The 17,031-nt window shown below is 32.1% G+C and overlaps 1 protein-coding gene and 1 pseudogene across 2 annotated transcripts; one reads left to right on the top strand and one right to left on the bottom strand.

Moving 5' to 3' along the window:
- Positions 1-959: 959 nt before the first annotated feature.
- Positions 960-15,063, bottom strand: LOC114940637 (lipase 3-like; annotated as a pseudogene). The gene is made up of 6 exons (XR_014924246.1): positions 14,927-15,063; positions 14,057-14,300; positions 13,795-13,968; positions 13,346-13,573; positions 1,663-1,823; positions 960-1,094 (listed from the first exon to the last, which is right to left on the bottom strand). The product of XR_014924246.1 is annotated as a lipase 3-like (transcript).
- On the top strand, positions 5,006-8,580 carry LOC146724025 (uncharacterized). The gene has a single exon (XM_085480630.1). It carries the CDS (start codon positions 5,706-5,708, stop codon positions 8,061-8,063), a length of 2,358 nt encoding a protein of 785 aa, XP_085336756.1. The 5' UTR covers positions 5,006-5,705; the 3' UTR covers positions 8,064-8,580.
- Positions 15,064-17,031: the final 1,968 nt, after the last annotated feature.

Below are 17,031 nucleotides of genomic sequence, written 5' to 3'. Positions count from 1 at the left end.
TATTTATTAATGCTGCATTGCATCGTTCACTTGTTGTGATGTTACACTAATGAAAAAAGAAATTACAGATAGATGGAAGCAGAATATAACAATAAACTATAATAATAAACAATCTCATGTGTGTGAATCTTATAATATGTGCTTTATATAAAACATGCACTTTGTACGAATAAAAATGCACATTCCCTGGGATTCGAAGACATGAAAAAAAGCACTGTTATCCTTTCAACCTAGATTAGAAGTCTAATAAAAATTGTAATTAGGAATACGATTTGTACATATATGTACACGTGCATATTTTGGATATGTGTGCTGCTATTTTGTCGGAGTTCGTCATTTGCTGAAGGATCCCCTTAAAGAAAATGAATAAAATCATTATTGTTACTTTACAAGTAGATGCTAATTCTAAATAATACTAAATTATATTATCAGCTTTTATAGAAATTAATGCAAATGTTGTCAATCGTATATCTGTTACTAGAGTTCAGTGCGAAATATTCAGATGATTAATGTATTATCATATATCGTTGTTATATTGTTTCAATATTTCCCTTTCATGATCTTAAAAAGTCTTTCATACAGAAATGTAGGCGCATCATTAGCAAATATAAAGTCCGCGTGACTAAAATTGGGCCATGGCACTTCGTAGAAATCTATTACGTTGGGCAGTAAATCGTAGAACTTCTTCACATCCTTGAAGAAACATTTTTATGAATTATCATGTGCTCGATAATTTCTCTTTTAAGCTAACTTCCTGATTCTTTATATGCAATTTTATCTATACAGCCGAGTCACTCTACTGTAATATCTTTCAATTTTTACGCTCTTTTTTATCAAATAAATAAATAAATACTTTTTTCATCACTTACAATGGGAGCTACCATCAAGTCGTTGTTGCCGTAATATATCGCCATCGGTAGTGCGATATTTGATAAATTGTACTCTGGAGGTTCCACCGACTTGTACATTATGAGATTTTTCGTGGCACCGTAATCATATTGACGAAACTTGCACGATTGCATTCTTTGAACGAAGTGCACCACCGTCTTAAGCGAGGCGGCGGGCAGGTGACTTGCGATAACGGGCAGTTGAGTCTAAATAAGGAATAAAACACATATATATATACATACATATATTTATCTGTGAATATATAAGATCCGATATAAAATCGCACGATCGCGCGGGCTTCAAAACCTGTATCTAACATTTTTTTAATATTAATTTTTTTCGCGCGAGCTTAATAACTGTCTATATATATATACCATCTGTCTGTCTGACCGCAAAATACACCTTCATTAAGGGATCGATTTTCTCAAAATTGGTACCAAAATATGGTTGCAAATTTTTCGAGGTAAAAACATTTAGTTTGTTATCTCAAAATGTAGAAAAATGAAAAAAATATTTGTTAAAAATAATATTTATAAAAATCGAAATTTTTCACTGATTATCGCAAAACTCAATACCAAACATTATTTAATGATAATTTATTTTCGTAAAAAAATTTACTCAAATATCTTAAAATTTATGGAAATTAGAGCGACCAAAGACATTTCTAAAAAATTCAATTAAAAAAATGAATCCTTTCATTGATTCTCGTCTTTGATACCAACCATCTTTATTTTATAATTTAATATTATTTTTTGCAAAAAAATTATTACTCACATAATTAAACTGCTCTGGGTCGCTACCGTAGGGCGCAAATATGAAATTATTGGCGCAATATTCCGCTTGATAAAATTCAGGTTGCGGCCGCTTAACGTCATTAATGTGTTATAAACATCTTGCGGAAATATTTTGCCATGGAATAAAACTTGCATTATCGACTGTAATGAAACATTTTTTTATTCTTGATGTAATTTAAACTTATACTTGTTCAAATTTTTTGTGGCATTTTTAGAAAATAAAAAAATAGAAATATTTTCTGTATTTTGTTATAAGAATTAAGATAATTTAGAAAAGTGTTAATTCATAACTGAACAATAATTTTTTTTTATATAAATACACAACCTCCATAAATTTAAACAATTTATATTATCAATCAGAATAATGTAATTTTTATAAACTTTTTCATGTTAAAAGCAAGTTGACTCATAAATGTGCAGATTATATCAATATTTTGAAATAACGTTAAATCATAAGGTTAAAGATACAAATATAATAAAATAAATTTACAAATAAAAGAAAACAAACAAAATAAGAATTTAACAAGGCTCTGTAATATAAATATAAATATAAATTGAGATTTTCTCGTCTATTTCTTTACAGGGGATGTTAAGAGAAGGAACAAGGGGAATTTCTGAGATCCCAACCATAGGATTCAAATTCCTTAGTTTCCAAATTTTCTTATCTTAATCTGTCGCAATAACATCGCGTTTGGCTCTTTAGTCGAGATGAATATGGTAATTTATAAATTGAGTGTTAAACAGGCAATAAGAGCCACATCGCGGATGACAGTGCGTTATCTCAACGAAACTAAATTTTTTCGTTAGGATTAAAACCTGTGCACAAAGCACTAAATTTTTACTTGGACACGGCCAAAATTTAAAATTGGAAGGTCCCCCTTAAGGGGGGAACAGGGGATGTATGGAATTAAATCTCTTGTAGAGATTATTTCAATATTATAAATATTTATAAAATTTATAATTAAAATATTTATAATATTTAAATATTTTACTGCTTGATCTACTATTTAAGTTTTTTTATATGCTATGATTCTAAACCAAATTATCTGAACAATATTCTAAATAATTTAATAAATATAACACATTTTATCTAAGCTGCAGATATAGATAATATATTTTATCAGCTATATAAAGATAAGATGAAAATTTAATCTAGATCATATCTATATATTGTTATCAAGAGACACGGTAGTGTCTCGCGACCAGTTAAGGGCGTAGCGGAGACACCGTGTATCTTAACGCGAGTCGGACATTTGAGTCTTTATAATATTTCGAATCCTCAATAATGGCTGAAGCAATCGAGTTTATACTAGACTTAATCGATAGATTGAGTTCGAATTATATAATAAAAGTGTCTTTATTTCTGCTCTACGTGATTTGTAAGCAGAAATATATAAATGCAAAGTCGAAATATGAAAAATTTCTATTAAGAAACGTCCCCGTCATCATTATCATCATCATTATCATCATCATTATCATCATCGACCACGCATACATAGTAGTATCGTGCTACACGTATTCACACGTATACAACACATGCGCACACATATATCACACGTACACAACACATGCAAGATGCATGTAGTGGTAATTTTGTCCATCTCGCACGTTTTACAACAGATGGCGATAGTGGCGCTCCGCCATATCGGCAGCGTGCGGGGTTATGTTGGCTAACTCTCTCTCTCTCTCTCTCTCTCTCTCTCTCTCTCTCTCTCTCTCTCTCTCTCTCTCTCTTTCTCACACGCACACGCACACACACACACACACTCTCATTCTCACTCACTCACTCACTGTTCGTCTTGTGTACTTATTTAGTACATTCATGATCGGCAGCGTGCGGGGTTATGTTGGCTAACTCTCTCTCTCTCTCTCTCTCTCTCTCTCTCTCTCTCTCTCTCTCTCTCTCTTTCTCACACACACACACACTCTCTCATTCTCACTCACTCACTCACTGTTCGTCTTGTGTACTTATTCAGTACATTCATGATTAAACATCTATATGCATTAATGTGAAATTTACTTACAATTAGTTTACTTGAAATATTCAATCTCTAAAGTGTTTATCTTATGAGATAGACAAAAAAATCTGAGTAAATAATAAGAAAAAAAAACAAGGATTATTATTGTCATAATTTTTTATCAATTAAGTACTCTCAACTATCCAATAATTAAATAAATACGTACAAATGTGCGCGCGTGTACACACATACACATATTGATATTAAAGAGATTGAAGGAGAGGAAGGAGAAGATAAAAATTTAAATATTCACATATATTTTCAAATATTATATATGAATTTATAGTTTACATATCTAATTAATAATGAATTTCTAATTATATTAAACATATCAAAATAAAGACATACATGTATTTATCAAATGAATAAAATTATTGAATACAGACTTAAAAAATTTATTAAACATAAACTTAAAAAATTAATTAATTAAACATATTCCAAATTTAGAAAAAATAAACTTTATTTATATATGCAACAGCTTTTTAAACTAAATTTTTAAATTCTATTTTATATTAGACAATTATCTCAATCAACATCTACGTCCACATTAGCTGCACTGCAGACTACCTCTACAGCCACATTATCTGCTCCGCGGATATAGCGTTATGCCAATACGATACATTACATGTACTTACTTACTTGCCTTTACTGTACCAACTCTTGTTCTTTCCACGTAATCATGTTTTTACAGTTATCGTTTGCTGTATATCTTCCAGCAAACTTTATTTCGTGTGAAGTGTATTTAATTAATTAAATCTCTGCGAAAGATTGAGAAGATGAAGGGATAATTCAAACTATGAAGACATGGTTACATGGAAAAGACAAGAGTTGATACAATAATAAAGACATACATGTATTTGTATCCTGCTGGCATAAGGTTATAGAAGTTGATTGAGATTGAAAAATAATAATGAAAATAATAAAAAAAATAAAGACACATGTATTTGTATCGTGCTGGCATAAAGTTATAAAAGTTGATTGAGATTGAAAAATAATAATAAAAATAATTAAAAAAAGGAAATATTCAATCATCATTTAAAAGCATATTTGAAATCTGTAGAATAAACAGTTTTTGCAAAAAATGTGGAGCATTTGAGCTCTAGTAAGTCTAAAAATAAATGTAAACATCAATTAATAATAACTGATGTTATATATATATTATATATATAAACCAATTTGTTGCAATATTCACTATAAAAGGTTGTAAGGGTAAGATGGCTAAAAGTGAATAATTTAAAAGATAGTTAACATAATTTTACATAAACTGAAATATTTCATAGAATAAAATATGTAGGCGTGCGATTATTTTCGAGAGTATGTATCACGCCGTCATATTATTGTCGCCTTGTCGTCTCGTCCTCGTGTTCGATTATTTATTTATATTTATGTTACCGTGTGCGAATAATAAGAGATTTGATCCGTGTAGAAAATAACAGATGCGACCGTTCGAAAACAAACCAGAGCACGGGTTAGTTGTCGCTTAGCGATTGGCTCAAGTATGATAGGAAGGGATTATTAGGGAAATTAGGAGCGATATAAGTATCAGCGATTTTTGGTAGACGCACACATAACGCTCTCTTTTTGGACACTCTCTCTTACGATCGAGGACCGCCGAGGTCGGAGCGACGGCGAAGAGACAAGGGAACATTTAGCATTTGGACGACAAGAGGCACCTTGAGTTCGCAATAAATATATTATACTCTAATTTCAATTCCTTATTTGATCCGGATTCTTTCCTGACTAATTAATCCGGTCTCCTTATATATATATCTATTTTGTCCACAATCGTTTATCCGCCTACAGTTTATCAGAAGTGGGATCGAGGCGTTGCATCCGGATTCGCGAATTCGACTGGAGACAGGCGATTTCGGGATTTGTTCGCGATACGTGTCGAGTGTGAGACGCGCAGGTGGAGACGATTGACGCGTGGTGATCGTCGGGTTGCGTGAGTATCGTGGACATCGCGGTGTGCCGAATAGTCGAGCGAATCGGAGTGACAGCAACGATGCAGCCAAGTGACTTTACCATTGCCGAGATGAAGGAGGCTCTTCGCGAGAGGGGACTGACGTTAGGAGGATCAAAGGCCGAGCTCATCCAGCGGCTGAACACCAACGATTCGGGTGTGTGGACGAAATTAAGCGATCAACGGAGGCAAGCGATTTGTTCGGATGACATCCTGGATTCGGAAACTGCGCGTTCGCCCAGTGAACAAGGTGACGCTATGGAGATGGAGACCGTGGACGACACCCCGAGACTAGTGGATCGAGTGAGCATGACGACGCCGAAACCGAGAGAGTGTGACGACGCGATGCAGGCAGAACTTTTGCTACTGCGTCGAGAACGAGAGATTTTGGAGAGAGAGCGGCAGTTACTTCAACGAGAAATAGAAGTAATGAGAAGTGCAACCTCCACACCGACGACAACGAACGGCAGTGTCATTTCTGCGTTCGGCGGTGTGAGGGGAATTAAGGAGTTGCTGCCTGAATTTGACGCAACGGATAGCACCTTCTGGAGGTGGAAGCAGCAGTTGGAGTTATTGAGACGCACGTATCAGCTGGACGATAATTCGACGAGAGTGTTAATTAGCTCTCGGTTGAAAGGCCGTGCGTTGTCTTGGTTTCACTCAAGGGCCGAGCATGTGACACTGGACCTGGGGGACCTTCTGCGAGAGATGGAGTCAATGTTCGATCTGCGACCAGGAAAATTGACGCTGAGGAGAGAATTTGAGGCTCGCGTGTGGAAGAGAGACGAGCAGTTCTGTGATTATTATCACGAGAAGGTGATTCTCGCGAATCGCATACCGATCACGGAAGACGAGCTCCTCGATTATATCATCGAGGGAGTGACCGATCCTCGTCTGCAGAGCCAGGCGCGCCTGATGAACTTCCAATCTAGAAGAGAATTATTGAAGGCGTTCGAAAAGGTGGTTCGAGTACATTCGGAGAGACCAGACGTCCGACCGAGGGGAGACGGAGCGAGGACAACTAGCGGAGGAAGAACGGAGACATCGACACGGGGAGACTCGACGAGGTGCTACAGGTGTCGCGGAGCAGGACATACTGCGGATCAGTGCGTGCGACCACAGGCAAAGCGAGTGTGTTATGTGTGCGAATCTCCGGGTCATTTGGCTAGGGAGTGTCCGAAGCGAAGTCGGTCCGCGGCGTCGGAAACGCTGAACAATGGTGCGCAAACTGCGTCGATGAACGTCGTACAACCTGTCGCGTTGTTAAAACCTTATACGATTACCGTAAAAATTATAATGGAAAACGAGAATAACGGGTTCAATAATTACGTGGTGGATGCAATAATAGACTCGGGTTCTCCAATTAGTTTGATCAAAAGCGAGATAATTCAGGGCGATTCACGTCTGCTCGAGAACGAGAGCATCGATCAATTTTGCGGAATCAACGGCTCGCGGTTAAATATCGACGGCATCGTTCACGCCGACTTAGAGGTGAGAGGCGTGCGGTTGGAAATGAAGTTTTACACGGTGCCTCATAATACGATGGCGTATAGTGTGCTACTCGGTAGAGATTTCTTGAATTGTCCGTCGCTGCGTGTTACTTTAGGGCAAGATCTTGAAATTGCAAGCACGGAAGAAGCGCGCGTTATTAGCCAAACGATGCATATTGAATGCGACGATGGTGTTGTACATCCGAGCGAAGAGTTGAAAATTAATCCGGCGATTGACAAGGATACATCCGAAAAGATCCGCGAGATCTATGAATCCTATTATCTAAATAATTTTCGAGCGGAGAAATGCGCGCCGGACTTCGAGATGGTTATCGCACCGAAACATGAACAACCGATAAGTATGCGCCCGCGGAGATTATCGGTCGCGGACAAGGAAATCTTACGCGAGATTGCGACGAGAGACACCGACGAGAATATAGAGCCTGTTTTGAATTATCCTGTACTACGTAACATCAGGGACGTACATAGGTTCGTCGGATTTGTGAATTATTTTCGTCAATTTATTCCGAGATTTTCATTGGTGGCAAAACCATTGTACAATTCGATTAGAAAAAACTCTGTCTTTAAGTTTAGCCGTCACCTGTTTGTTGTCATTGACGCGTTCGCTAAATTTATCCGGCTCTACCCGCGTAAGTCGACAGCATCGGAGGAATCGATAAAGTATCTCTGTGAATATTTCCGCGTGTATAGTAAACCGAAACGTTTAATTTCGGACAGAGGAACTTGTTTCACATCTGACGTATTTAAGAGATACTTGGAATCCGGTGCCATAGAGCACGTATCAATCGCTGTGAGCACGCCGAGAGCAAACGGACAGGTGGAAAGATTTAATAAAATGATAACTGGTATATTTGCGCCCGACCAAATGCGTCCGTATATACGTGCATGACGATGCATTCTCTTGTAAAGGAATTTTGTTCAAATTATATTTTATTTTGTTCTATTTTATCGTTTGACCGAGACGGCCAAAATGTCAGAATGGCCGAACTGTAGGCGTGCGATTATTTTCGAGAGTATGTATCACGCCGTCATATTATTGTCGCCTTGTCGTCTCGTCCTCGTGTTCGATTATTTATTTATATTTATGTTACCGTGTGCGAATAATAAGAGATTTGATCCGTGTAGAAAATAACAGATGCGACCGTTCGAAAACAAACCAGAGCACGGGTTAGTTGTCGCTTAGCGATTGGCTCAAGTATGATAGGAAGGGATTATTAGGGAAATTAGGAGCGATATAAGTATCAGCGATTTTTGGTAGACGTACACAGAACGCTCTCTTTTTGGACACACTCTCTCTTACGATCGAGGACCGCCGAGGTCGGAGCGACGGCGAAGAGACAAGGGAACATTTAGCATTTGGACGACAAGAGGCACCTTGAGTTCGCAATAAATATATTATACTCTAATTTCAATTCCTTATTTGATCCGGATTCTTTCCTGACTAATTAATCCGGTCTCCTTATATATATATCTATTTTGTCCACAATCGTTTATCCGCCTACAAATATTTGTAATATTTCGAAGTTTATGTAAGATTATGTAAAAATTATACCTTTACAACTTTTTATAGTAAATATTGCGAGGAATCGATTTATATGAGAAAAATTAAGGTAATTCTATTTTGAAAATATAAGTGACCTTTAAATAACCTTGAAAATCGCCGTTTAGGAAAAAGTCTGTGTCAACTTTTTCTTTTTCGAAATCCTGCAACTTTTATCTAAATTTAATAGAAAATGTATAAAAAATGCTCGACATTAGTACACACACACACACACACATATACACACACACACACATATGGGTAAATTTATATAAATAGGGTGCTTTAGGAGGAATGATCAGGATTCTAGGATATGATTGTACACATCATTTTAAGCAAAGAAGTTTAGATAAACATGTTTAATAATTGTTCTATTCCGGTCATAAAAATATACAAAAATGAATGATATAATCTCTAAAAACTCACCTTTAAAAAAAGGTAAAAAAAGGCGACCAGTTAAGGGCACGCCATTAACAAAAATTATCCATTGCAAACCCATGTAGAATCCTATCCTATTGCAAACCCATGTAGAATCCTATAAAAAATTAATCATTGCAAACCCATGTAGAATCCTAGGCAAAATTAACCATTGCAAACTCATGTAGAATTGTATTAAAAATGATCCATTGCAAACTTATGTAGAATCCTACATTGCAAACCCATGTACAATAGAATTGTATGAAAAATTATCGATTATAAATTCATGTACAATCGTAACAAAAGTAATGAAATAAAAAAAAAATTGCGCCAAGTGAAAGTAGAAACTTGTACCAGTGGAAAATTAAAGTTGCAGACATATATAGAGTCGTATAATGAATCAGTAAAAATTTAAATTTGCAAATGTAGAATCGTACCATAAAAAAACTTATCTTTTAAAAAAAAAGATAAACAAGATGCCAAGTCCATGCGCCATGTAAAAAAGAAATAAAAAAATTTTAGTTAAAAAAACTGGGAGCGCTGCTAAATAATATTCTAACAATATTAAAATTAAATTGTTACTTTTAAACTCATTACAGTTAAAATATGTTTTGTGTTTAAATTAATTAATGTTACTTTAAGGTGCATTGTAATTTTGAAACTTAGCAGCGCGCCCAGTTTTTTTAACTAAAATTTTTTTATTTCTTTTTTACATGGCGCATGGACTTGGCATCTTGTTTATCTTTTTTTTTAAAAGATAAGTTTTTTTATGGTACGATTCTACATTTGCAAATTTAAATTTTTACTGATTCATTATACGACTCTATATATGTCTGCAACTTTAATTTTCCACTGGTACAAGTTTCTACTTTCACTTGGCGCAATTTTTTTTTTATTTCATTACTTTTGTTACGATTGTACATGAATTTATAATCGATAATTTTTCATACAATTCTATTGTACATGGGTTTGCAATGTAGGATTCTACATAAGTTTGCAATGGATCATTTTTAATACAATTCTACATGAGTTTGCAATGGTTAATTTTGCCTAGGATTCTACATGGGTTTGCAATGATTAATTTTTTATAGGATTCTACATGGGTTTGCAATAGGATAGGATTCTACATGGGTTTGCAATGGATAATTTTTGTTAATGGCGTGCCCTTAACTGGTCGCCTTTTTTTACCTTTTTTTAAAGGTGAGTTTTTAGAGATTATTTAGATAACAGCAAACACTAATATTTGTTAAAATATTTTTACAGCATTGTGTGTACTATTTATGAGTATTGATGGTGTAACTTTTTCTAAAGTAAAAACGTGAAAAGTTAAAAATTTCCGCCAATTATACATTAATTTTAAAATGAAATCGATGTGTGATTGAAAGAAATCTTTTTACTTTTTTGTTTTTACTTCAGAAAAAGTTACACAATAATCGATACCCTGTATGTGTATGAATAAATAATCTGTATGATACATTTTAAACGCCTATTAGCAATATTGCAGATACGTATGAAATACATAATTTACGTATTTAACATATATCGAATATATATAATCATATGTATCTGATATATAACGTAAATTACGTATCCATAGCGCGGACATTTATCGGTATTAAACATGTACTTAATACATAATTTATATGTATTACTGTGTATCTGCTATATAGCAACATTACAAATTTTATCTATTTGCTATATGTATCTGAAATCTAAAATGTCGTACGGGTACCTTATGAATGTTGAATGATTTTTCTTTAACATTCTGTATAAATAAAAATAATGCGCACAATGTTCTTAGATCTTTACATATATTATTATATGTATATTTGCATAACACAATTATTGTATATTGTAGTATCGGGACTCCTCCATAACGCGTAAGTGGGTGATGCGAGAAGGTTAGGCAGAGGGCCTAGGTAGCTTAATGGTTAGAGCAGTCGCCCGGCAAGCGGAAGGTTCCGGGTTCGGGTCCCGGTCTAGTCACCCGAAGGCCCGATACTTTTTCGCGGATCCCACAATATGTATATACATATATAGCACATGTGTTTGTTGTGTATATAAATGCTACTATTACATGTAAACATTTATTTTTTTATTTCATATAGTTATAGATTAAAAAACACAAAAAAAATTTAATATAGGAATTAAACAATAAAAATTAAAAAAACTCTTTTAATTGTTTAAAGTCGCCAGTAATGATTAATAAAAATTAAATATAATAATAGTCCTAAAAAATAATAAATACTATTATATACATAATAAACGATGATGTATAATTTTAAGAAATTTAGATTTTGATTTTGAACAAAAGCGACATCAATCGCGGTATAAGATCGCAACTTTAAAATTTTTAAATTATTTATCGACAGTATTAAAAAATTCAGCTAATCGAAATAATAAAAACTTCAAAGAATTAAAAAGATATACTTACGATTTTAAAGTTCAGACTTTTTATAGATATGTGGATGACATTTTTATTATTTTACCTAACTCTAAAATAAATGAAATTTTAAGTACATTTAATAATTATCATGAACGATTAAAATTTACGCATGAAATAGAGAGACCAATTCTTCTATTAATTTTTTAAATTCCACAGTTATCCGCAATGGGAATGAATTGACAACTAATTGGTTTAAGAAACTTACATGTTCTGGCAGATACATCAATTTTCTTTTGAGTCATCCTATTAAGTATAAAATTAATACGATTTATAATTTAGTAAATCATGCAATTTTACTTTTAAACGAACAATTTCATAATACGAATATTGAGATTGTAAAGAACATTTTAATTAATAATTGCTTTCCGGGTCGTATTAATAATAAATATGTAAATAAAAGAATTAATGTACTAAATAATAATAGAAATGTTAACCGTTACAATGTGGATAATAACGATAATTTGAATAATAATTTGGATAATAACGATAATGTGAATTCGACTCAAAATAAGAATTATGTGATTCCACTTCCATATGTTAAAGACGTTAGCGACAGTATTAAAAGGTCACTTAAAAATGCTAACTTAAATGTCGTTTATAGTTTGCCAAAAAAGTTGAATAGGCTGATAAAACGAGGTAAAGATTTAATAACTAATGATATAGAAACGAATGTAGTATACAAGATTAATTGTGAAAATTGTAATGCCTCATACATTGGACAAACGAAAAGACATTTATGCACTAGAGTGAAGGAACATGCTAGCAATATTAAATTACATGAGTCTAATCATTCGGTTTTGAGTAAACACAGATGTGATTTTGGACATAACTTTAATTGGAAATCACCGACCATTTTACATAATGAGAAACATGTAAGAAAAAGAGAGATTGCTGAAATGTTCTTCATAAAGAAGCATGATAATACTGTTAACCTACAGAAAGACACTGAGAATTTGACAAATATTTACGCCAAAATAATAAAAAATTTTTTAGTGGTTTCAAATTTAGTCGTTGACAAAACATCATAGCGATGGGACGTGTTCCTCTTTTAACTATTAATTTTAAATAAGATCGGTTTTATGTTGCGTTAATCTCATTTTAATTGATGGACAGGTTTGTGTTTGTGGTCATAACTTAACATTTAAATATGTTCTTGTATGTTTCAACATTGTTAAAAACTATTGTGTAATATTGTGTTATAGAATTCTCACTTGATAATGACCACAACCAAATGGTCGAAACGTCGTGAAAGTATTGAATAAAATTGCTAGTTACGTCGAAATCAATTTTGCCAAGGTTATTTATTTACTTACTTATTTATTATTTATTTATTTATTTATTTATTTATTTAATTTTCATAATCCAGATCAGCGCAATGTACCTATTATCATATCGTTGTTACATTATTTAAATATTTCCCTTTCATGATTTTAAAAACTCTTTTGTACACAAGTGTAGGTGCATCCTCGGCCCATATAAAGCCCACGTGATTAAAACTGGGCCGCGGCACATTGTACAAATCTATTACGTTGGGCAGTAAATTATACAACCTCTTCACATTCTTAAAGAAATATTTTATAAGTTATTATGCGAATTTCTTTTATATAATTAAATTAATTCTCTTAATAACTACTTATGTGTTATTCTTCCAAACTAATTAATAATTCTTTTAACTTCTCAATTTTATATTTTAATTTATTATGTAATAATTCTCATTTTATCAATGCATATTTTTTACAACGAGATTACTTGTACATATATTACTTACAATGGGATCGACCAGGAAGTCGTTGTTGGCATAGAATATCGCGATCGGCACCTTAACACTCGATAAATCATAATCCGGCGGTTCTATCGAATTATAGATTAAGAGATTTTTCGTGGCACCGTAGTCGTATCGACGAAACTTGCCTGATTGGATTCCCTGCGTTATGTGCACCACTGTCTTAGTCGAAAGGCTGACAGGTATGTGACTCACAATTACAGGCAGCTGAGTCTAAACAGCAAATTAAAAAAAAAATATATATATATATATATATATGTGTGAGTGTGTGTGAGTGTATACACACGATAAAAGATGAAGCTTCAAAACGTTTCCTTAATTTTTTATCTGTGATATATTCTCGTTCAACGGTTTGAAAATTGTTTGATATGATTTTGTATTCGCATATTAGAACCTTTTAAATTTATTATTATATTTCGCAGACGAATACTTACTCAGTTATTACTCACGTAAGTAAACTGCTCACGGTCGTAACCGAAGACTGAAAATATGAAAATAGCGCACATCTCCGATAGAAGGAAATTTGAGTTGCAGCCGATTAATGCCATTGCCGTTTTAAAAACTTTTCGTGTAAGTAATTCGTCATGGAACAGAACTCGAAATATTGGCTGCAATTAAAGATATCTTCTATTCAAAATGCAATTTATTTAATTTTATTCTAGCTCAAAGTAGTATATTATATTTACATATTATTACCTGCATCTTTTTCACCAAATAAAACATCGATCGTAGTGGACCTCTCATATAATCTAAGAAAATTCCTGGTCCAAAACTGAACATCATTTTTACCATTCTAGCAATTTTTGGACGCTCTGTTGCCATTACGTAAAAAACAGATTCGCCCATAGAATGACCAATGTACGCGTGCAATGGTTGTGATCTCATATTTGTAATAAGTGTAATCATCGCAGGTAAATCGTAGACTCCTATTTTATGAAAGCTAATGAAAAATTCAATATTACTGACTGAACTAATATTGTTAAAACTAACAAGGGAACGATTGGAAGACCCTCACTGATTTTAATGAACTTGGAATATGTTTTGAAGCATTGAAAAATATTAAACCCGTATTTTTTTTAACTGTGTATCTTGACATTTAAAGGGTAAAACAACCCTCCTTGAAAAAAATTGTTTTTTTATTTCGGTATAAGATATAACGATATAAGGTATAAAAAAAATGTTTCAAATAAAAGTTATATGGATTTTAATATTCTTTAAAACAGTGCAGTATAAAGAGAGAGGGGGGAATTTGACATTTTTGAAAAATTTGATTACATTGTTTTAAAAAATATTATAAACCATCAAATTTTTATTTAAAACATTTTCTTATATCTTTTACCATTTCGACAGTATTGGCTAAAAAATAAAAAAAAAAACGATTTTTTCACACAAGAGGATAATTTACCTCCTAAATGTCGAGATACGCAGCTAAAAAAAAATACGGGTGTAATATTTTTCAATGCTCTAAAACATATTCCAAGTTCATTAAAATCGGTAAGGGTCACTTTCGACCGTTCCCTTGTAAGTCATTTACAAAGCATCGTTATTTTTATTTTAGGAAAATACCTGTAATCCCAAAATTTCCATTCTGACGGTGATAGGAAAATATGCGCTCTTGAATACGCAGTACCAGGAAAATTGCCCAATCAAACATCATATCCTTGATCTGCTAATAGGTAAGCTAAATTGTAAAAAAATAACATTGTTTATAATATTTTACTAGTACTTTTTCATCTAATATTTTATTCATATATTTAATCATATTTTTGTGTGCACATATTTTTATAACGAATTAAGAGCGTAATTTGATTTATAATTCATTCATTAATCAGATAAGTTAAAAAAATATATTTCTAAATATATCATATATACAGTAATTTCAAAATTTATGTAATTTTGGAAAGTCAAATTTTTAATTTATAAAATTTTCAAAAACTAAAATGCACTACAATGTTTATTACAATTGTTTATTACAACTGTTTATTACAATTAATAGTGCAATAAAATGCTCTTTTGACATTTAAATTATAGTTTTTTTTAGATCTTTTTCCAATAAAAGTGAAATCAACGATACTGAAATATATCTTAATTAATTATAAAGTCTTACCGCGTGCTTTCTCTTTGCCAAGAGTGACCCAAACAACACAAGTGCAAAAAATATTATTTATCAGTAATACAGATAGAGAGCCGTTGCCACCCGGAATACGATGTAACGTCAAAAGATAGCCATCTTCTGTCGTTACAATGTGAGTTTCCGTGGGATAACCCGCTTTTCTTATTATCTGCAGCTGAAGAATTAAGTAAAATCAGTAAAATAAATATATATTTATTTTTACATAATAATTGTGTTTCTATACATTAATAATAACATAAATATAAAATATTACATATATAATATGTAATTAATATAAAGTATAATTATATAATAACAACAGTAATAAATATTTATAAAATCCAACATAAATTTGAATAAATATTAATAATATCTAATAAAGTATATAATTATAATTTTTAGGGTAAAGTATTTTTACATAGTAAAATGTAAAGCTCAATTGTAATTGTTTTAGAAAGAAATTGTAGAGGATTATATTGTTGTCCATATTTCTTACATATGTATATCATCGCAAATGAAATAATTTTAATGATTATTGCGTTATTAGAATATACATATAATTATGTATTTACTTTTAATCATATTAAATATACTTTAATAAATATCATTAAAAAGAAAAAAATTGCATATGAAGTGTAATATCTAAAAAAACTTTATTTAATCTATACTAATAATATATAAAGAAGTAAAGTTTGTTTGTTTCATTGTTTGGGGGTAATCTCAGAAACTACTAGACACTCAACCGATTAAAAAAAATCTTTTATAGGTAAATAACTTAGATCTTTCTGAGTAACATAGGCTATATGCAATCGTCTTGCAAACTTCTAAAAATGTGCGCGTATTGTACAACAAAATTCTTTACGTTTTTTACGCTTTATATTTTTCCAACAATTTTATAATTTAACGTTGCAGCGTAAATAATTCATACTATATTCATACAAATATACTGGTGAAGATTTTATCAAAATCGGTCGTGTAGTTTTTACGCTAAATTATTAAATTATTGAAAAATATAAAGAGCAAAGAACGCATTTTTTGTACAACGCGCACATTTTTAGAAGTTGTAAGACGATTGTACATAAGCTATGTTACTCAGAAGGATATACACCAGTAAAAAATTTATTAGTTTCTCAGATTATTTCACACAATGGAACAAACAAACTTTACTTCTTTATATGTATATTAGTATAGATATAGATAAAAATATAGACAAGTAAGTAAGTACTATATAAAACATCGGCTTAAAATCTACTTGCCCCCTTGTCGCGTAAAAATATAAAAATGTAAAGCAAATCATGATAAAATAAAGAAAACACATAAAAAACATAAAAGTTTAATTTTAGAAAACATCAAAAATACAAGAAAAATCTTTAAAAAACTAACATATGTAGATTATTAGTTCAAGTTTAAAAGTATATTAATATTATAGTATAAAAAATAATGTGCAAACTCTAAATAAATAATAACATAAATAAATACTAAAAATGAAAGTATATTAAGAATAAATAAGCTATAAGAGCTAAACGCGGATGACGTTGATTACACCGAGAATTCGCTT

This window comes from Nylanderia fulva, unplaced genomic scaffold (assembly GCF_048542155.1).
Source record: "Nylanderia fulva isolate GAGA-0341 unplaced genomic scaffold, ASM4854215v1 Scaffold154, whole genome shotgun sequence".
NCBI lineage: Eukaryota > Metazoa > Arthropoda > Insecta > Hymenoptera > Formicidae > Nylanderia > Nylanderia fulva.
Note: the sequence above shows the minus strand (reverse complement) of the source record. Positions and strands in the feature narration are given on the sequence as shown.

Excerpts from the sequence above, each read along its gene's own strand:
- LOC146724025 (XM_085480630.1), top strand. The coding sequence starts at position 5,706 with ATGCAGCCAAGTGACTTTACCATTGCCGAGATGAAGGAGGCTCTTCGC.